The sequence below is a fragment of the Puntigrus tetrazona genome, chromosome 3 (genome assembly GCF_018831695.1).
Source record: "Puntigrus tetrazona isolate hp1 chromosome 3, ASM1883169v1, whole genome shotgun sequence".
In the NCBI taxonomy this organism is placed as follows: Eukaryota; Metazoa; Chordata; class Actinopteri; order Cypriniformes; family Cyprinidae; genus Puntigrus; species Puntigrus tetrazona.
This window is the reverse complement of record NC_056701.1, coordinates 9,461,176-9,482,990: the sequence shown is the minus strand read 5'-3', so window position 1 is coordinate 9,482,990 and position 21,815 is coordinate 9,461,176. Positions and strand designations below refer to the sequence as shown.

Genomic DNA, 21,815 nt, shown 5'->3' with positions numbered 1-21,815 from the left:
CTCTGCGTTTGACTTTATGCATATGCTAGCATACATGTACAGAGATAGATATAGTATACTTGATTTCTAGACTGCTGTCATTTTAAGAGCTTCCCGTATCCAAAATTTTCTTTCTCAGCTGTTTGCTTTCACTTGCTTACAAGGATGCTTGCAAAGACACTTAAAAGTGTGTATTTAACAGTTCAAGGCCTATAAAGTGGCATAAGAACTATTGTATTAATATAGCATTTTCATGACCCCAGTATCACCCAATCCAGTCTCTACTAATAAGCTGATCTGTTGAATCAGGTGTGCTTATTTAAGATAAGTTAAACTTTTGGTTTTGGTGTAACGCTGCCTTTCATCACTGGGCCCAGGACGCATTCCTGTGTGTTTCCCCCTGATGATGCCTCTGGCGGCTAGTAATACCGGGCACTGATTGGTGAAACATTTGCCTAGACAGGTTGTTAATACCCAACCCCCTGATGAAGTAATTAATATGAGGACTGTGGCTTTGACAGGAGACGTAAGGTTCGAGAGAAGAATTAAGTGTGGGAGAGTGAGTATGAACATGATAGAGAAGAAAAGAGAGGGTGGGAGGGAGAAAAATGGTAGAAGAACCATCCATCAGTGACTCAGCTCTCACCGCTGAGGAGCAGCTTCACTGTACCAAAACACTGACTCAGTCACAGTGTGTGTGTGTGAGTGTGTGTCTCCGGGGAGAGGCGGCTCATCATAGCAGTGGCAGTGATGGAGTGATAAGAGTGTTGCAGCATGGTCATTCTTACCCTATTATCGGAGCTGGGAATCATTGTGTCAGTCATCCAGGATCCGAACCTTGACCCTGAAGCGCGGACGGTGATGGGGTTACTGACGCCAGTTAGCTTCCCGCAACCTGGTGATAAAACACGGGGAACAATATGAACGACGGCTTCAGAGGAACTCCAATGAACCAGTCAGCATTAAACTGCCAAAAGTGACATTTATGGAGCAGAACGAATATCCGTTATATCATCATTTTGGATTTTCTTGTGAAGTCATCAGTTTTACCCTAAATAGAACACGAGCTTGTCTCATCATGCATCTGAAAGCCAATTACTCTTTCAGCCAAGTGAACTTTGGACGTTTCGGTTTGAGGCCTGCTAGCTGGCTGTTTTTAACGCTCTAACGTTAAATTGCTTATCTGATAGGACAGCAAGCACATTTTGACTTAATTGGGCCTAATGTGGTCTCCCCTACCATTGCTTTTGCTTTTGCTTTTCCATTTGAAAGGAAATTACTGCAGCTGCTCTAAAATAACTCCAAAAATAATCACGGCAAACAAGTCCTCCGCTGTGAATCCAACAAGTAAAAATTCTTTCTATTTTCTTGCTGTAATAGGTCACATACTGTGTGTCCACAGTCAGTAGATTGGTTGCTGCCTTTTCTTGATTACTAAAATCAACTCAAACCCACTGCTGCTAGATTTCTTACCGAGTTTCTGCATGCAGGAGTGCAGACGAGTCTCCAGCAGTAGCACTCGCTGCCTGAGCTCCTCGTAGTCATAGGCTCCCATCTCCTCTTGAATTGCCATTAGTACCAGAGACAGATTCCTCACCTCCTCCCTCAGCCGAAGGATCATTCTTGCATCTGCCTTGTACTGTTCCAGCACTGGGAGCAGCGGAAGCAGCTGAGTAACCTTGTCCTTTAACTCCTGAAGTAAACACATGAAGGAAGGTGTGAAATGGTGGTTGGGAAAGATGAGAAGCGTTAATCTCCCTCTCACAAAGGTTTAGGAATTTAGATGGGCACTCATTAACTATTCACCACGTTCACCTCCAATATTTCATCTCGCATGACCGGTCTCCTGCCCCGGATCTGAATGCATCCTCACACAAGAACCAAATATTGATTTTATGCATTTGCAATCTCTCACAATCTGCTTCTTGTCCAACGTGGTGACACAGGCCCACTCATCAGAACCTGTCAGCTCTCCACCTCGGCGTGACCAAGCGTATATGAAAGAGCTAAAACTTGAGGGCTGATCTCAGCTCATTGTGGGCAATCAGTTACTGCAGCCATGCGGACTGGCTGGTCTGGCATAGGCTGAGGTATATCAATAAAGGGGGTGTGAACAGCAGGTGTATCAATAAAGCATGCTCACCACAGGAGGGGCTGTTTCCTCCTTGTTAAAGTTTATCGTAAATCTGGTGATGGAGCTGCTCTCAGCCCTGCGGCGCCACATCATAAATCTCATTTTCCTGTTCCGAGACACAAAAATTTAGTCTCGTTAATCTCCCGCCCTGCCATAGGCGACTTTGAGCTCTCCACATTCATCAGCAGCCTCGCCGAAATAAAGCCAGGCTTTGAGACTCCCACTCTTTGAAATAGTGCTTTTAACACTGGCACATCTCGCAAATTTTTCACAGCTCCAGCAGAGAGAAGAGGGGATAGGGGGGTTATGGGACTTTGAACATGTATCGATAGATGAGGAATGATTTCTGGAACATTTTGGAATAATTTTCTATGCAGCGTTTGGTGAGATGACTCACACCCCAGCAGAATGGGGTGGATGGGTAAGTGGTGGTGGTGCGTTCTGAATGATAGTGATACCCCTGGGAAGAGTGTCTGTGGCTTCCATTCCACTCTCTTTTGCAGACGGCTACATGTTAATCATCTAAAAGAGTGCTCCTCCGTTTAGTCCTCTGTATATTGGTAGCGAGTCCTTCTACTATTGTGATTGTGCAGGACTACAAGCACACTCTCGTATTCAAGGGATAAAAAGCTTTAATAATAAACGGGTTTGAATCTTAGCCTTTGGGAAAGCAGCTGCTAGCTAAAAGAAAAAAAAAGCATAACCTTTTGTATGCATGCACACATACACTCATTACTGAAACAAGCTTCAAGTTCTAGGTATAAATAATTGAGGTGCATTTGAAATCTCTCAGAGGACCTTTTGGTATGTCTCAATTAAACCCAAAAATCAGAGGTATTGAAGGTTAGTGTCAGTGTCTATTTCATGTAAAGGGAATGGCGCCGGAAAGAGTTTTAAATGTCACTAAATAAAAATATATAATAGTATTTAGCATGCACTGATGTTGTTCAGTCTTCTGTCATGTTACCTAATTATTATTCAAAAAATAATACACTGGAGGCTGGCTGCTAAAGGCTGTGTGATAAACCTCACTCCCTTGATCTCAAGATGGCAGTCTTTTTAACAAGCTCACCTCTCATGCCATGTCATGTCCCCGGTTCAAGCATTGATCAGAATGGGACAAGCCAAACTTTTTGCACTGGTGTCGTGACCTGGATGGGGTGAATCTAGTGGAGTCCTGCTGGTAAATGATGTGGATTAAACTTACTCCCCTGACCACAAGAGGCGCACTTGCGACTGATGTTAAAGGCTGTTTCTTTGTTAGTACACCCATCTCACACACTGTCCGTCACCGGGATCCAGCTTTGCTCAGAACAGGCAAAGTTGAACTAGTTGCACTGGTGCAATGATCCGAATAGGTGGTGAATCTAATGGAGTCCAGCTGGTAAAGGCTATAGCGTAAATTACTCCCCTAACCGCAAGAGGCGCACTTGTGACTGACTCTAGTTTTTTTTCTTCGCACACACACTTACCACTCATGCACTGTTACAATAATCTTCACTTTGATATTATTTATGAATTAATGGGGTATTCAGATGTCCTTGATTTGCATATTTGTTTCAACATTAAGATCCAGCATCTAGCTATTTTTTTTTTAGAGAGATTTTTGCTTCATTTTAAAAAATTAAAAAATCCTTTTAGTTTTGACCTTTTCTGGTTGACTGATTGACCCCTTCCCTGCATAAATCTAAGAATAGTCTCCTAAAATCTCTGAAAGTTCTCCTTGTTCTACTCAATCTGAAACATATTTTAATAACAATGATGCAAACATTGAGGGTGGGTAGGTAGAGTGTAGGCGTTGTGAGAAGAAAGGGCACCCCTAATGTGTTTTGTTGTTTTTTAGGCTGGCTGGATATGCTTCAGTACCTGAAAGCTCTTGGGGTTCAGGCTGCGTGGATTTTCAGAAGCAGTCTTCAGTTTACCGTCCACTGTTTTCATGAGGTTCTCTGTGTCTCTCACGTACTGCAGGTCTCTGTACGTCCTAAGATCTAGAACCTCCATGGATTGAGTTATATTCTGAACCTGTTAAATAGCACAAAACACAAAATCAAATTAGTGTGATGCAACAGGGCATGTTTTTTGAGGACACAACAGTGTGACGCCTATTATTTGTTGTAGTTCAAATCAGCCGTCCTACATATTCAGACCGCCCACTGAGCATCTTGCCCACATCAACACACAGGAGATGGGAGCGTGATTACTGATCAGCACACACACCTTCTAGCTCCTACATACTCCCACGTAGTCCCGGAGGCCACAGACACACACACACACACACACACAGACATTCTCACACTCTCCTCCTGGCTGCTCTTAAGAGAATCAGAAAGGACATGAATTGCATGCAGGTATTCTCCTCATGTCCACACTGATGTGCATGAGGGCTCTTGTCTAATTAGCTGATCTGCATAGCCGTCAGACCCAATGGTCACACTTAGCGCTGAGGATTGTGGATGTTTAGACTTGGGCAAGGGTTAGGTGGGATCACATATTCACTTTGCATTCAGTTATTGTTTGTCATGCATGTCGCTGACTGCTCAGGAGAATTGAGCATATACACGCTCTTGCACACACACAAGAGGCTGGGTGGTGGTAGTTTAATTCTGAACACATCTCTCTCAGAGAAGGACTGACCCAGGTGTCCTCATTAGTCTGCGTTTTATTAGGCAGGAGCATTAGTGCCTCACAGCTGCTGGCATAGCCACACACACATTTTATTGTCTGAGTGGTTGAGTTATGTTGCCATACGATTGTAGATAAGGTGTTTAGACCCTGACAGAGGGGCAAGGCAGGATTTAAGATAGCATTTGTGCCAAGATTTAAAGGGATAGTTCACTCAAAAATGAAAATTCTGTTATTATTTACTGGCCCTCATGCTGTTCCATTTTTTATGACTTTAATACTTTTGCAGAACACAAAAGAAGATAGTTTGAAGTGTCTGCTGTTTCTGTCTATACAGTATTGTGAGGGTTGAAAACTTTCAAGCTCTCAAACGGATGTTACAGTGATTACAGTGATTGTGATAAACAGACTGACTCTTTAATCACTCTCAAATCAAATCAAAACATATACACTATACATTGACCAATAAGTAGATGACATCAAATATGGCAACGTAAACCTCAAATATCACATGACTATAAAAACCAATAAAGCTTGATGTTGAGGTTATGCTTTAGTTTGTGTATATGCTTATGTTAATCAATGCTTTGATTTGTTCTGAGAGTGAATAATAATTAATGGATTCATTATTAATTCTATTTGGAGCTTTGTAAATGACTTCATACTTACATTATTTTTGATGTCGATATTTTGCAGATATTTCAGCTGTTTCTGCCCATGAAGTATTACAGAGTATAAAGTATCAAAGTATCACTATCATTTTGGATGATAAACACATCCATTTGTATGATCCATTCATTCCCTCTCACAACAAATATGGTGACAAATTTCGACCATCAATCTAGTCAAGTGACCAAGTTGATGCTAGTTGACATTTAAGGTTCCTATTTGATATATAAGTTGTGTACTTTTAAATATAAGTAATTGTATTGCTTGAGAATACCAGAATTTTGTTACCTTTGTGTCCTTTTTGGAGCTTTTGAAAATGCTTTTTTGCAATGAAAACCCCAATGACTTTTAATTAAAAAGAAAAAAAAAACAGTTGAAGTGTTCTTCAGAATGTATCTTTTAAATGACATGAGGTTAATTAATTAATGGCAGAATTTTCATTTCTAGGTGAGGCAGAGATTGTGGCAGAATTTGAGGTAGAGTTATATTGTGGTAGATTGGCCATGACTACGAGTCATGTGCCTTATTGACTCACTCTGTCTGGAGTCCCAAATTTGTCTTCTCAGGAATCCCTCTCCAAGCTGCTTTAATTTCAGCCTCTATTTCTCTGCTTCGCTCTTCATCTCTGCCTCCATCAGCTGTGCTCATTAGCTAGTCAAACAGCTGCTTCCCATTGTAGTGTGATTCCAAAGCTCTCTCTGATTCAGTGAGCGTGATGTTGATGGGGACGTGTGGTTCTTAATGGGCTGCTGTTCACAGATGAGGCTGGAAACCACTGAGGGCTTGGTGAGGAAGGAGGAAATGGGGGCCAGTCAACTGGCTGAGAGTCTAACACATGCGGCGGACACTCTGCATTTAACTGCCAATCGATTGAACTGTGCATATCAGCAGACTCAATACCCAGCAGTTTCTCTGTAGCAAAACATCTCTCTCTCCTTGATTTCTTTTCATATTTCAAATTTCCTCCCTCACACTACATATGGAACCTAACTAGGTTATATTGTGTGTTTGATACTGGGTTGACCAGCTCATCAACTGTGTTAACAAGGTTGAGTTCCACCAAACAGACCAACACAAGACCACCACTTGCTTTTTTAGCAGGGTTTCCATCTTTTTTTTAGTTCACACTAGGGTTGTGACAGTGAGGAAATCTCAGCATGTTACAACACAAAAGCAATATGCACTTTTTACTTTCAAATCGGCGGTAATTGTGCGTCAAGCAGTTGCTTGTTTTTAATGCAACTGAGTTTTCCCTCTTTCCCTCACTTTCCTTCGCTTTAAAATAGCTTGGAAAAAGCGCCTCACACATTTTGCTTTCACTTTTAAACTTGAGGCAATTCGGCATCAAGCAGCTGTTTTTTGTTAGTTTACGTTTAGTTTTACGTTCACATTTTCCTTTGATTAAATAGCTTGTAAAAGCACTGTGCGTGTTTTACTTTCATGTTTAAATTAAAAGCAAAATCAAGATCCAGTGTAGAAGATTTTTATTAAAAAAACTAATTAAAATACACCATATGCTAGTTGTAAAACAACTAATAGCCTAACTTCTTAAGTTTAGCCCAACCTTTAAATAGCTTAGGTAGGCCTATAGGCTACTGAAAGTGAGTATAGTCTAAAGACTTTACAACAAATAATTATGAAACGTGTAACGAATTTGGAGGCATGGTTGGCATACACATTGATGTAAAATAATGGGAAAAATATAATAATTATAAATTACACAGTTCAAATAATATATTTCCATTTAGTTTTAAAACTCATCGGTCATCGTCTTGTTTTTTTTCCCTCATTTTTCTTGTCAGTCAGCTCTACATTAAGTGGCCGTTTTAACAGCAGTGCCTTTTAAACTGAACAAAATTATGTTTATTACTGAAAAAAATCAAAACAAAAGTGAGGGACAGTGCCACGGTGAGCAATTACATGTTTTGGCTTAATACTGGTATCACCGCCATCACCGACTACCACAGGAAGTCAGTATGTAGTCAGCAGGGTTTGATAGTCTTTTGTGTTCCACAGATGATATTTGGACATCATTTACTCACATGTAGAGGCAAAATTTATGTGAGGCTTTTAGTAAAGCCCTGTGCATTGAGTGCTCCATTTTCTGATTTAGGAGGTACTTTACACTTTTTTTCAGTTGTTCTTTGCCTGGACTTAGTCTAATGAGCATGATTAGTAAAAAAAACCCCACCCTATTGGCTCAGCAGAATGAATCCAATTTCACAGCAGTATTTAGGACGCGTCCTCTTTTAGGCGGTTGTTTACATCATGTACTTTCAGAAACTTTCTCTAATGGGGAACAGTTTTATGCAATGTTTGGATCCATGTTTAATGACCGCGTAATATGTACAAAATATTGCTCAGCTAGGACTTGCTCTTAACAAGCGTGTGTCATTTAGGTTATTGTGCATGTAAGAGACGAATGTCACCTTCTCCATAAGCTGACGGAGCTGTCTGCTGCGTGGGTCTCGATTACACATGTTCTGTGCAGGAGCCACAACTGTGCAGATACATTTCCCATCTGCGTCCTGTGCCGAGCTGTAGATCTGCCAGCCTTCCTCTGGGCTCGGATACAGGGCCTGCATAGAGAAATACACGGAGATGAAAAAAGAGAGATAGCGAAAGAAAGACAGAACAAAATGCATGAGCGGAATAGAATGTGGCATCTGTGAGAGGAGGCCGTTTTGATCAGCTTAGACACTTGGAGGAAATAGAGCTGCTTTGGATCGATAAAGCTGCTCTTTCATTGGGGGTGGAGTCCGGAGATGGATGTCTTGAAACCATGTACAGGCTCAAATGCGCACACACAAACACACACACACAGATGTTTGCTTTTTATTGTATTAGGGACTTGGTTCGATTGTTTCCATCCATACTGTAGAACTAAATCTCACACAAACCATTCTGTGCAAATTTTAACTCATTTTAACATTTGTGGAGTAATATTGAATATTAAGTTACCTTTCATAGTTTCCTTTAAAAGACGTGATAATTAGGTATTTATTGAAGTAAATGGTGGACATTTTTGGCAAACAACAGAAATGTAAAGCTTATATTTTTATAAAGGCACTTACATGAATTCTTCTATTAAGAAATGTGTATTAATTGAGCTATAAAGCTGTTTAAATATTTTTTATAGTTGGGTTTATGGTGCTGGTTTGGCAACAATTAGAAAGCAATTTTTAAACTTAAATCATTGTTTATCTCCTGCGGTTATATTATTGAATATTTTATTGTATGCTGACTAGCCCCATTTTACATTAAGTGCCTCACTGTAGGCCAGGAAGGACAAGTGGAAATTAATGATTGTGGTAATCAACATTGACACAAATGCCTTTGATTGAGCTTAACTTGTAGTGAACACAATTAGCTATCTCTGTGAAGCTGGTGATTTCAGCTTTTACTGCGGCTGCACAATGAATTTCAATCTTGATCACAATTTCTGCTTCTCTCTCTCGATTTATTAGGCATAATCGTCTACAATATTTGCCTACTGGCTATTTATCATGAGAACTGTATTTTAATTTGGCATTTGTGCTAACTTACAGTGGTAACAAGCCTCCAAAGGCTTTCATGGTTGCGGTGGCAGGATTTCAAGAGTTTACCTCCAATCAAAGCTTTTTCAGTTATTCGATGCATTTATTTGGCTTTCTGCTTATTTAATCTTCCCAACCTGGCAACCATGTGCACATGCTCGCTGTACTATAACGGAGAAAACCCAGATGAGCTAAAAACACTGGCCAACAATTTGGACTTCAGCGATCTCTACTGAGGTATTCTGCTTAAATTTAATTGTAATACAGCCATGTTTTCTTTTATATGGTTCGCAGTCAATTGTGCATATGTGAAAGTGCAATCAATCTGATGAAATCATGATTAATCATTATGATTATATTTAATTGTGATTGACTGTTATTGAGCAGCTCTATGTTTCACTAAATGACTAAATTAAGAATAAAGCTGGACTGGAAAAGAACAATAGAGGATGTCATTAAAGATAAATTGCATTTACAAGAAAACGGCAATAAAATGTCTCCTGCTCTAACCTTCCCGTTTTCATTCTCTCTTACCCTCTTCAGTGTTTTTCACTCTCACGCTTCACCCTCTCTCTCTCCACACTTCCCCGATCAGATTAAATGACCGAGTGGACAGAGAGACTATGTGATTGGAGAGTAAAGCAGCAGCCGCCCCATGAGCTCACTGTCACATCCTGTCACTCCTGCCAATCCCTGCCATTCTCTGCTCTCTTTCTGTCTCCTTCCCTTTTTCACTCCCTCCACATCGCTCCTTTTCCTCCACAGTCTGTCCTCTTCTCACCTTGCTATCGTTCTCATCTGTCCCTTTTTTTTCTGTGTCTTCAGCTCCGTTCGTCCCTGAGCAATCTCTCACTCTCTCGCTCACTCAATTTAATTCAAATTACGGCAATTCAACTCAATAATGCTTTATTAGCCTGCCAGGCAAATGTAATTTCACAAAATCAAAAGGAATTGATTTGTAAATTTAGGTGCAGAGGCAATAAAGAATACAGGTTTAGCAAATACAAATTATCACAATTTTTACAATACACATTGTTTTAAAGCAGCTTTACAGAAAATCATACTGTTGTGTCTGCAGTGACTTGCATTCAATGTTGATTTGTTTTCCATTTTGATGGAGCAATGTATGGCTTTTTGAACGTGAAGTTGTGAAATAAAACAAAAAAACTAACAATTATTATGCTAAAACATTTTTTCCTACTTCATAATTTTGCTGCCATTTATGTTGTGGTGCAGTTGTATCATTTCTCTGATGAGTTACTCTGTAAGCATCACAGAGATTTTGTTTGAGGAAAACTTTAAGTGATTTTTATTTTGGGAAACAGCAAAGCCATGTTTCATCTTCTGCTCGTCTGAAAGCGCTACTCTCCGTTAAAAACGACTCTTGTTCCTCAAGCCTTCTTGATTTTGACCGTCAGTTGTGTTTCGTTCGACTTAAATTCTTCACTAGTCAAATGTTTGATCCCTTTGAAGGTCTGTATTCATTCGTTGTGGAGCTGCAATTCATTTGAACCATCTAATGGCGCTTGTCTTTTCAATTTGATCGGTTTGTTGAATCTGAAGATGCAGGCAAAAAATTGATTGTTGTTTTGATTAATTCTGGCTTGAGAACATTTCTCTCTCGGTATCCGTTTCTCCAATTTATTCTCCATCTCTGTCTCTCCCCTTGAGCACTTTTCCGTTTACGTAGCATTGGCTCCCTATTTTCAGTAACAACCTAGCTTTCTCTCTCTCTCTCTCTCTCTCAAAAGAAACAACAACAAAAAAAACCACAATGAAATGACATTAAAGATTAAAGGTCTAAAAATACACCAAACTGTGTTTTTTTTCTGACCCAGTAGATTACGACACACATAAAGTCTCCCATCTCAGTTCGGTGAAGGTGCTTGCAAAGCCTGAAGGCATGAGAGGCAGACACATACAATTACCTGACACACACACACACACACACACACGGTTCCCAGAGGTTCAGATTCACCCTCAGATTTGACAAGTTTGGTGTAGCTCAAAGTCATTAGCCTCATTTCTCCCGTTCGCTTAACCTCTCGCTCGTACAGTACAGGTTGATTTGCATAAGAATGCCACAACCTGTTACAAATGGCCATTTTCCTGTCCAATCTGGCATTCGGCGGCTGTTGAATGTAGCAGGGCCCTCGCTTCCATTAGCAGTGATTTTCTGTGCTTCGTGTCACTATCATCAAACACTTGCACTGCCATCCTGGATGGAATTTTCCCAGGTGAGCCGATACAGAAATCCAGCCTTCTCCGCCAGATGAACACAGACAGCTCTGCCGGTTCGTCTCCGAGACACGGCCCGCTCGGTTGACCACTCGTAGCCGATGTGAAACTAGCCCAAGCGTGTCTCGCCCTGGCCTGAATGAATGCGCTCTTCGAGTGTATTACCACGCTAACATTTCATCATCAGTCTCATTCCCGTCCCGATGGACCTGCGGCTTAGTGTCTGAGCACGTCAGATACGGTTAGCGTCGAGCTCCGGCTCAATCTATACGCCAATCTGCCGCCCGCAGCCCCTCGAGCGGATAAAACTGTCGCATCAATCATCGGTGCGGTACATGCACCTCACATGTTAAACATCGTCGTGGCACGTGTGCCCATCCGACGGGTGGAAGATATGAGTCGGGAAGCCAATGGGGAGCAGCGCTTTCGCATAAATATGCTTTCTGTTCATTAATGTTGCATAAATGTTGAGTTTTAATTTAAGAACTGATTAGAATCACCCCTGGACTCATTACCACCCACCAATTCATTCTGCTGTAATTTCCTCTCATCTACTGCTAATGGCAGAGTAGAGAACGGGGGGCACGCAAACACACACACAGACACACATGCCCTATATCACTCACAGATGGGTGTAGCATCTCATCCTTATTCAGATATTGCCATCCTATCTAGAATTCGCACTGTATGTGGGTGAATGTTACGGAATAGGCCAGTTATTTATGAACAAACAGGTCAGATGAAATGAGCCACGGTTTAATTAGTAATGGTTGAGCTGTCATCCGTAAACCGCAGGGTGAGTGTATCCACATACGTCTGTTTTTTTACTTCTCATTTGCATTTAACAGCCTGCAAATGATCAAATTACTCTGTCAGTAGTGCACAGTTTGTTTGCTGGCATTTAAGAAGACGAGCAAGTGAATGGAGCTGCTCATTATATGTTGCGTATCCTAACCAGGTGTGACACGATCAAGCAGAAAGCAATATATGGTACGCCTTCAGTGTTCATTTTAGTTGTCGTCCTAAACTGCTGGGGTCATGGTAAATGATGAGAAAGAGATTTTGTCAGCTGCTTGGTTTCTATTTCTGTCGCATTGAGCAGGGAAGACCCTGTCTGCAGTCAAATCACACTCGTACAAAATCCTTCTTTACATCAATGGATACTAATTTAAAAAGTAATACAAAAGAAAATTAATAGTAGCTAGTTAAAAATCCTGAGATAATGCCGAATCAAAGCAGTTGCATTCTACATTAAGCGGGCCACCTCAAGGGGCAGCCATGTTGAATCACATGACTCACTTGCACCTCTATTATTGGACGCAGTCACTTGTGGAATAAATTAATCATGGCTGACAGCAATTATGCGGCTGACAGCTCTTCAAGTGTAGTCTGAAATATCGCAATTAGAAGTTTCGTGCACGAGTGACCATGTAAGTCCTATTTACGGGTGGGAAACTCCAGATGATACAGTGTCTGGGTTGCAACAGGGTTACCGACTCTGTGAGTTTCTCAGGTGCATCTAAAGGCAGCATTAGAGCATTTCTACAATGGCACGTAATTAGGGGCTGCATTGATAAAAACAATTATCATTTGTAATTATCAGCTGAAAATACAAAATAATTGCAAACAGATCAAATTGTGTCTGTGTTACATGCAAAAAAAAAAACATCCACCAGTCATGTCACTATACAGCTATATAAATGAAAAATGCATTTCTATAAACAAAATGCAAATACTGGACACGGACTGGCTGCTTCTGGAAAACTGCACGATCTAAGCTGCCCAAAACATGAGAATGCATTATATTAAAAAGGCGGGAGGGGGTCTGTTTCATGCATTCTGTGTAATCTACACCGTTAAAGAGCTGGATGCTCATGTTGGCCAAAGTTTCAAAATATAACTTAATAATTTTGTGTTCAGTGCACTCCTTCCAGGTTCGTATAAGTTTTGGAAGGTTTTTTTTTGAGCATGGAACTTCATGACATTATAAAGGGCAGAATTTTTCCCGGAAGAGCTCGTCGACCTGGGCTGTGTTTCCAAAAGCATTGTTAGCTAACTGTGGTCATTAGTTAACTCTATTAGTAAAGAAGGAACTTGTGACCATAGTTGCTTTTGAGAAACACACGTGAGAACGAGGGCAAGACGACGCCCATCAACGTCATCGGCAGCACTGCACAGGATGGTGTTTTTGTATGTGAGGGAAAGATAACCTTGTTCAGCTTCCCAAAGAACCTAGTGTTACATGAACAGTGGATGCAGCACCAGAGTTTTGCAAGTGTTTATCTGTTCCTCTTATTTTGGTGACGAAATGTTTTATTCGGCCCAGGATTTGCACATTTGATACTGATAGATGGAGCTGTCCCAGTGATAAAGGACAACGATCATGATTCCTCTCTTTGAAGATATGAAGGATGCAGTACTACTCAAGATTAACTCAAGATTGGGTGAAACTGTGTGTTGTGTCCCCTTTAATGCTTCATAAACAGCCTAAACAGACCACAATATACATTTTGCTGAAATATTTATTGTTAGAAATTGTGCAAGTTTAAAATTTAACTGTAGTCACAGTAAAGTGACTTGTAATAGACTGCACATTGAATATATGTGTTCCTCATAATAGTAGTTAATTTTTAAGTTAGTGATTTTTACTTCTGCTTTAGAATGGGTTTTAGATTTAGAATGTAAAAATTCTATTAGTCTAAATTAAAATCTATTTTTCTGATTAACCGATAAATCAAATAAATATTCAACAGATTAATAACTAATCAGTTATTAAGTGTGTTACATTGTGCTGCATATTTAGTGGACAGAAAGATTTATTTTCACTGGAAAGCTGTTTTGTTGTACCTGGACAGAACACTATGTGGGAGCCTAAATTTGTTTTGAGCTCTGAGCCATTACAAGGATAAGAGCAGCACTCAGAGCAAGAACTGATGGGAGATCATAAATCAATTTGGCACATTTCAGTCACTAGGGATGACATCTTGGCTGAATGTTGAGCTAGGGACCACACGGGAACAATCGGCAAGTTGAGAGCCTTAATTGATGTCCCACAGACCCAAGTTTACTTAACCTACACCTCCTTTGTACTCCAACACAAAAATGTCAAGTGAAAGGCATGGAGAAAAGCACACTGATAGCTTCACTGTGAGATCCAGAACAACAGACCAAAGGAGGAAAGAACCTGGTGTGAGGGCAATAGATAACAAACTGCTGCAGCTAGTGCTTGTGTGAGCAGGAGGGACAGAAACAGCGGGAAAAAACAGAATGAGAGAGAGAGAGAGTGACAGCGCTGAGTGAAAGCAGAGAGCTGCTGAGGGGGAAGATGCCGAGGTCTAATTTCAGACCTAGAGTGGCAGTTTCTTACTCAGCCGAACCGCTGCCAAAGCCTGACACCAGCTCCATTACGTGCCCAGCCCTCATTGTGAGCCCCACACACAGCTCGACCTTTACCAGCCTCGATCTTCAGACCCGGCTCGGCTGGAAACCGTCCCACACATCCCACACCTTCCCTACTGAGAAGAAGCCACCCAGGTATCGACGTCCAATTGCGAAAACGGAAGGTGATCAATAGGCACTGAGAACAGGAAGTTCGGGTCACCTCCCCTCTCTGGGCTTCCTCTCACTCACCGCACCACTTCTGGTCGTGATCTCCAGCTGGCCTTTACTTTGAGGTCGCTATTAAAACATTACGGAAAAGATTAACTAATTACAGCTGCACACTTGGCCCCCGAGACGTCTGTGGGTTTGAACCTAGGGCGGTTTTCATTAGACCGAGCTCTGAGCGCGGCACTGTAGTCTGGGCGTAAATGAGATCGTAAATCTGTAGGCTCCATTTCACGAAAGTGACAGGAAGTCTATTACAACTTTCATAAGAAGCGTGTGGGAGATGGCCAAGAGTTGTTTTCTACAGAAAGACCTTTATTGGTGCTCTGTGAACCCGGGTTTCCACAGTAACAAGGAGAGAGAAAATTGCCTTATTTTTCTCCTTAGATGTCCTTTAGTGTGCTTTCGTTTTTCTGACCTTTTTTTTTTTTTACTATTCTCTCTCTTTTTTATCAACATAAGGCTCTGGAGTGGAGCTTTGTGATTACATATTACCCTGAAGCCCAACATTGGCATCTGTCTCCACTCAAAAACATGGATGTGAGCTTCTGCCATGGCTCTGAGCGCTTCTTCTGTCATAATATACTTTCATAACACTCGAGAACAACTTTAAATATCCAGTACTCTTGTAAAGCAGATGCTGATGCAAATGAACATGAATGTCCTGCATACACACAATTTCTAGTGTTCTCTCTCTAAGCTCTAAGACACAAAAATAGAGCAGCATAAAACCGACGAACGAGATATTACTCTGTTTGCCCTCTGAGAGCATTTAGATGCTCAATTTCCTGTGCTCTTAAAGATTGCCCTGCTTCTGCCTCTGGAAATAAAGGATTCAGCTAGCAATTTTGAGCATGGTATTGATAATGTGACTGAAAAGGTTCTGCTTCCTCGTATCTGCAAAGATGCCAGTGAAGGCACTGATGGGGTCTTGCATCAATGTGATTTATGTTTTTTTAACTACAGGAATATTAATATTTATGTGAAGGTTGCTCACAGTCTTTTAGCTTTTCTTCAAAGACATCAAGAGTAGTTTCTTGTTAATCAGCACCTTTCTGAGGTGGAACCATGAAGTGTATATTAAATTGAGAAACCTATTAGATATCAGCATTTATCTTAGCTTATTGGACCGCATAACTTTTAAAGCTAATCACCTAATCTGTTCTCTAGGGCTGCAAAAAAATGATGTCATGGCAGCGCTGATTGGCTGATTCACCACAGTAACAAACATAGTCATTAAAAGACTAAGATATCCTGAGCTCTGACTCAAAGGCAGCAGTACGGAGAAAAAAACGAAACATTTTAAGGTCCATTATATGCTTTTAAGAACACTCCAAATCAACATTGTGCACTGGCCAAACACTGGCTTTATTAAAATTAATATATATGCTTGTAAATATAAGTGCGGTCGAAAATACCCAGCTATTTTTGAAAAACCGGAAAGCTGACAAATGAGCTTTTCACAGTCAGGTGGTAACAAACAAGGCAGCAACATCTTACAAACAAGGGGCTAACGAGGCTTATCAGCAATACTTTGACCTTTTGTATCAGCGCAGAAAGAGTAAATAAACGTGAAGACTAAGGTGAGTCTGATTAGATGTCCCTTCTAAGGCTGTAAATCTCAATGTTGTCGTCTGTGGGTGTGTGTGGTGGCGACAGCAGCCAAAGTGCTTCAACCTCACTTTCTCATTTAGAGATCCCTGGTGGGCAGCAACAGCTGAGCAGAACTGTGTTTTGGTGCTTTCATAACAGACAGATCTGAGCCGCTCCAACGAAAAAAAATAAAAATAAATCCAAAGCTGCATGTTTCCAATTCCCAAAGAGTCAGTAGAGTTTAGCAGAATGTTGTTTCTGGTGCTTATTTATGCATATCGGTTTCCATGACGTTCCTTTAATATTTTGGTCCCATGAAAATGAGAAACAGCAGCTCTTATCAGCCACATGGGCATGTGGCTTTGTTAAGCGTTTGTGTTCGTTACACGTTTGTTTCAAATTGTCCTACGGCTTCTCACTCGCCTCTCATTTATTTCTCATAATCGAGGAGACAGTTAGTGTCAGACTCACCCCTGAACCAGTGGTATTTGCCACAACATTCGCCTACACGCATACATGGAACAAAATCTTTACCCAGCAATCATTGTTGTATTAAGACATTCCTCTTTACTGGCTTCTGCTGCTGCTCTTGCTGTGCATATGTAAAGGTAGTTTCATACTTATAGGTGAAGTGTAACCTACATTACAAGGAATTTGTCATGGTTTTTTGAGTATCTCATCTTCAAGCCACCCTAGATATAGAGGGTTGAGATTTTAAAACCCCAAAAAGTTCATCCATCCATCATAAAAGTACTCCACACAGGGAAATGAAGCGATGTGTTTGTGAAAGAAAAATATCCATTAACGTGTGTATGACATAAAATTTTTTTAAATATGTATACTTATCTTACACAAATGTATCACTTGAATGCACTTTTTGCCATTTTTGCCATTAGGTAGGACATCTTTTAATATAAATAATATTTTATTCATCAGAAAAAAAAGAGTGAAAAACACCTAGAATGATTTTGGAGTAAATTATGGGGCAATTTTCATTTTTGGGTGAACTATGCCTTTAACATCGGCTTAATTTTTAAGCAACTCCATGAATTTCGGCTGAGATTACCTGTTTGAATATTGCGAGAAAATTAGGGTAGGGCAGAAAAGGCAGTGGGAAAAGTTGAACAGCATTTTATAAATTTCAGTTTGGTATCACTAGTAGTGGAGAAATTGCACACTTCACCTCTTAAGTGTAGTGATGATCTTTACACGTGACGAGTTCACATGAATTAGCAGCTGAGCTGAGAAGGGCAAAAAAGAGCAAGTGAAGCGCAGTGTGATTGTTGCTCAGAGCTGATGGAATACAGCACACTTAACGTGCAGCACTGACATGACGGTAGACTGGACAGTCAAGAGGGTCCTAGATCCTCATTGTAGCATGGAAGACAAGTTGCTTCCCTGCAGCCTGCTACGAGTCCATCAGTCACTCTGCTTCACAGACCACACCTCATTTCACATGATCATCACCTCATCTCAAGAACAGAGGGATGCATCTCTCTTTCTGACTGTGAGCAAGCTGCTTTTGAGATTAGATTTTGAGTCTTTACAAAGCCAGATCACTTTGAATGGGTTCACACTTATCACAGAGAATAAATTAGTCCCCGGCATGAGAGTAACATCTGTCTAATGCCTCGAATCTAAAAACGAAGGCCTTCGCTTCAGGAAAGATTGGGGAAGATTGTTTTTTTTTCGTATGCTAATTTCCCCTTGGTTTTTCCTTGAGGTGAAGTGAGGCAATGTTTTAAAGTGATTGCTTGAAATGAGATACAGGGGGAGTTCACAACTGCTAATGTGTTTTGGGTAATGATGACTACCGATAACGGAGCTTCAATGGGTGCCACTTTAGCTAAATAAATAAATGTCTCGGACAATTTTGGCTCATTTTCAAGTAGTTTCCATTTTACAGCTATTTAATATATGCATTATCAAATTTCTGGAGCTTACACCTAACCTGAGCTGTAGATTTGTGCAGCGTTTAGCCCTGAATTGAGAACGCCCTGAATGGGATTAAATTTGAATCAAAGTAGCAAATAGGATCCAGAATTGCAGTTCAAATTTGATTCTAAACAAGTGCAAATGACGTTCATACGACTATAATTTTTGACTAATGAAGCACAGTTTGTTAATATAAACTTTGAACATTGGCTTGATAGAGCAAGGTTGGTATATTTTCAAAACAAAGCTAAAAACACATAATTATTCGAAAGCTGAATGATAGAGAGAACACTATACCTAATACAACTGCAGTTATCCTGTTATTCTGATTCAATTTCAATTTACATTCATTAATTGAAAGGGAGCCAATTCTGAATTTCCTGCTTGGCTTCCTCTCATTTACCCACAAACCGAGCTTAACTCCTAGTGGCTGCATTTGGATGTATAGTACTCAAGAACCCTCTTATGGCACGATCATTGGGTGCCCACAAGCACACGACTAGATGTATAATCTGGCTTGATGTAAAGCAGTGTTGGCACTGACTGTAGCGTTTCTACAGCTTTCCACACAGCTCTATAGAAAGGAAACCTTCATCCCCACCGCTTTTATCTTGTAGTGAGTAGTAACAGTCTTCCAAAGCGAGTGTGAATGTGTTAGACCAAGCTGTGATAGACAGTTTCTGTAGAGTCCTCTTCTAAGACAGATGGAAATCAGCCTATGCATCCTGACCGACCCAAACGACCCCTACAGCGTCTCCTCTCTCATCCAGATGGAGCGTCATCCCTGGCCATAAGCTAGGCCAGGCACAGCTTTTATTGAGGGGCAGATGCTCAGATACTACACAGCAGATACCCCAGGCGGTCTCTCAACATTAATGATCCAGAAAACGTTACAGGGATCACATCTCACTCTCCATCCACCCTTTTCCACCTACTCGCACCTGGTCCCATTTTTCAATACCCAACAAAAGCATACACACTTGCACATGCAATATAATTACTCGGATACTGGCAGAATTGTGAAGGTTTAGATTTCAGCCGTGGCTTACTTAACAACCTTTTAAGGTATAACAAGGTGCTTAGAACTAGAGTCATACTTGGATTTTGTTCTTCTCTTTCTGTATTTTTACTTTAAATGTGACAGCTTTGACAGTGCCAAAGGCTCGGCCTCTCTCCCACAAGGCACTTAATTCTGTTATGGACAGAGCGCACAGTTCTCACAAAAAAAGTACAGTGGATTTAATTAAAAAACAGAACATAAGGGGGTAGGAAAAAGAGAAATGGTGCCTCTTTGGAATAAAAGAGTTGGCTCAAATGCTATTACAATCTAACCTCATGTCTTGGGACCATCATCTCTAGCAGACGAGACATTGCTCATGGAGACGATCCTGCCTCCCCGTCTCTATTTGACCTGGACATCAGTCATGAGGCACTTAACTCCTCTCCCCCTGCCAAGTGAGGATATCCTCACAGGAGTCATGAATCTCACCGGGTATAACTTCCTCGTCTATCATCTCCCACTGAGAATCATTCACCCACAGCAGCTATCAATTCCTCTGTAACCAACCCCCAAAAGCCAGACACGCATTCAATTTACCTGCCTCTCACCCTGGAAATCCCTTTAGCAAATCTCTGAGGATTGTCAGTAACCACAGAGGAGAGTAACTACTCTTTAACACAAAAGGTCCTGACTTACTGGCTTATTCGGTTGAACGAACAGACACGCCGGGAGATAAACAGACAGGAAGAGTAAGAAAAGTGGAGGTTTACGCACACTGACGATCCTTTCCGAGGTTCCTGCGCGGGAGATGGTGGTTCCGTTGAGCCCCACCAGTGAGGGCAGTGTCTGGGACATCCAGTTGGTGACCATGGCCATGGTGCTGAGCACCGCGCCAATCTTCAGGAGCGGAACGCTCATGTCGTCCCCCGGCCGGCCGCCTGGCCCTAGTGCCCCCCCACACTCCCTGGCGCCGGGGTCCAGATGCAGCGCGCAAGAACGGACACGAACCTGATGCACCTTCCTCCTCCCTCTTCCTCCAGCCAAGGGACAATCGGCTGCACGTGTACAAGAGAGTCTCACACGTACCAGCCGCTCGGATCCGATGGCATCACAGCGATGCACGACACACGTTATTCTTCAGCCGAAGAGCGACTGCCAGTGCCCGACTCGCACTCCTCCGCTCCCTCTCCCTCCCTTCTTTTCTCTCTCTCTTTCTCTCCTCTCTTGCTCTTTCAAGATGCCGCGCTGCGCATTGGCTGCATCTGTCTCTCTCTTTCTCTCTCTCTCTCTTTCCCTTCCTCTTCCCTCCCCTCCCCTGCCTCTCTCCAGCCTTGTTCCACATCCATCCCTCCGTCTTCTTCCTCTCTTCTGGCTCCTCTGCGCCTCTTGATCCCTCTCTTTTGTGAGCACGAAAAAAAATCAGAGAGGCAGGGGAGATGCACACCCCCAGATCTTTGTGCAACAATCAGCTGTTTGAAGCCGTCGCTGTTTGAAGGGTTTGTCTTCCCTCAAAACCACACAGAGGCGGCTCACAGCTCGAGCTAAATTAGGATCCCTCTCCACGAGTGTATTGTTTGTATGCGTGTGAAGAAGAGGAGCTGTACTCCTGGAGTGTTTAATGAGGAAGAGGATGAGGCGTTCCAGTCGGCGGCTTTTCCCCCGACAGCTCATCAATCATATGTGGGTCTGACACTCCCTTAATCAAAGAGTAATGGGAAATCTGAATGCGGATGGGCACGGAGCTGGTACTCGGCGCTAACCAGAGCTGACTGCAGTCCATCAGCAGCCCAGCCATGCAGGCCACTCTCGCCTTCTCCGATCATCTCCAGCCTGGAGCCACATAAGTCACATAATTAAACAGATGAGCCACGTGGACGCCGTTTAACCTTGAGCGATGGACTGCTGGAGAACTGTGTCATTCAAGCCTGAAGTAGTATCAAGTACGCACAATGTCACAGTTCTTCACTCTTTGTTTACAACAACATGCTCTATTATAATAACCTAAATAGCTTGTTTTATCTTCACTAGTTATTTACCTCAGGTGTTTTCTCACAGATACGTTGAGTGAGTTTTGTAGCGTAATGACAGCAATCAATGAAAAGTGACAGCTGCCTGAGACCCTGTGTGGTCTCAACTCACCTGATGCATCTAGAGTTAAATCAGCACAACACTGCCATCATGTGTTTGTATGTGAGTGCTGCAACTACTGTGACATTTTAAAGGTACTATTTTGAAGCCCATTGAAGATACTATGTGGGTAAATATATTTTTTTAATACTCCTTTTTGAGTTTGGCATGAGACTACTTTTTGACAAACCTGGCTTTTTAGTCTTGCTGTTCTGTTTGGAATATTAATTATACACCCACCTTGGTGTAATACAGCATAACATAGATACACATGTATCTAACGCCCTCTGTGGATTATACAGTAATAACTAGTCCCATCCTGTTGGCTGCTAGGCTTCTAGATCTGTTGTGTTTGTTTTTGTGTCACATCAATAGG

General features: G+C 41.6%; 1 protein-coding gene across 2 annotated transcripts in view; it reads right to left on the bottom strand.

Annotated features, from left to right (window-relative positions):
• olfm2a (olfactomedin 2a) overlaps positions 1–21,815 on the bottom strand; it is a 58,325-nt gene that overhangs the window by 4,198 nt on the left and 32,312 nt on the right. Inside the window, exons 1-5 of one of the 2 annotated variants that reach the window (XM_043235675.1) lie at positions 20,087–20,602; positions 7,834–7,983; positions 3,980–4,135; positions 1,453–1,672; positions 768–874 (exon numbers count right to left, since the gene is read on the bottom strand). In XM_043235675.1, the coding sequence (XP_043091610.1) occupies positions 768–874; positions 1,453–1,672; positions 3,980–4,135; positions 7,834–7,983; positions 20,087–20,230 (777 nt within the window). In that variant the 5' untranslated portion in view covers positions 20,231–20,602. Of the gene's footprint in view, positions 1–767; positions 875–1,452; positions 1,673–3,979; positions 4,136–7,833; positions 7,984–20,086; positions 20,603–21,815 lie in introns of those variants that run through there. The other variant, XM_043235676.1, reaches the window with a different exon arrangement.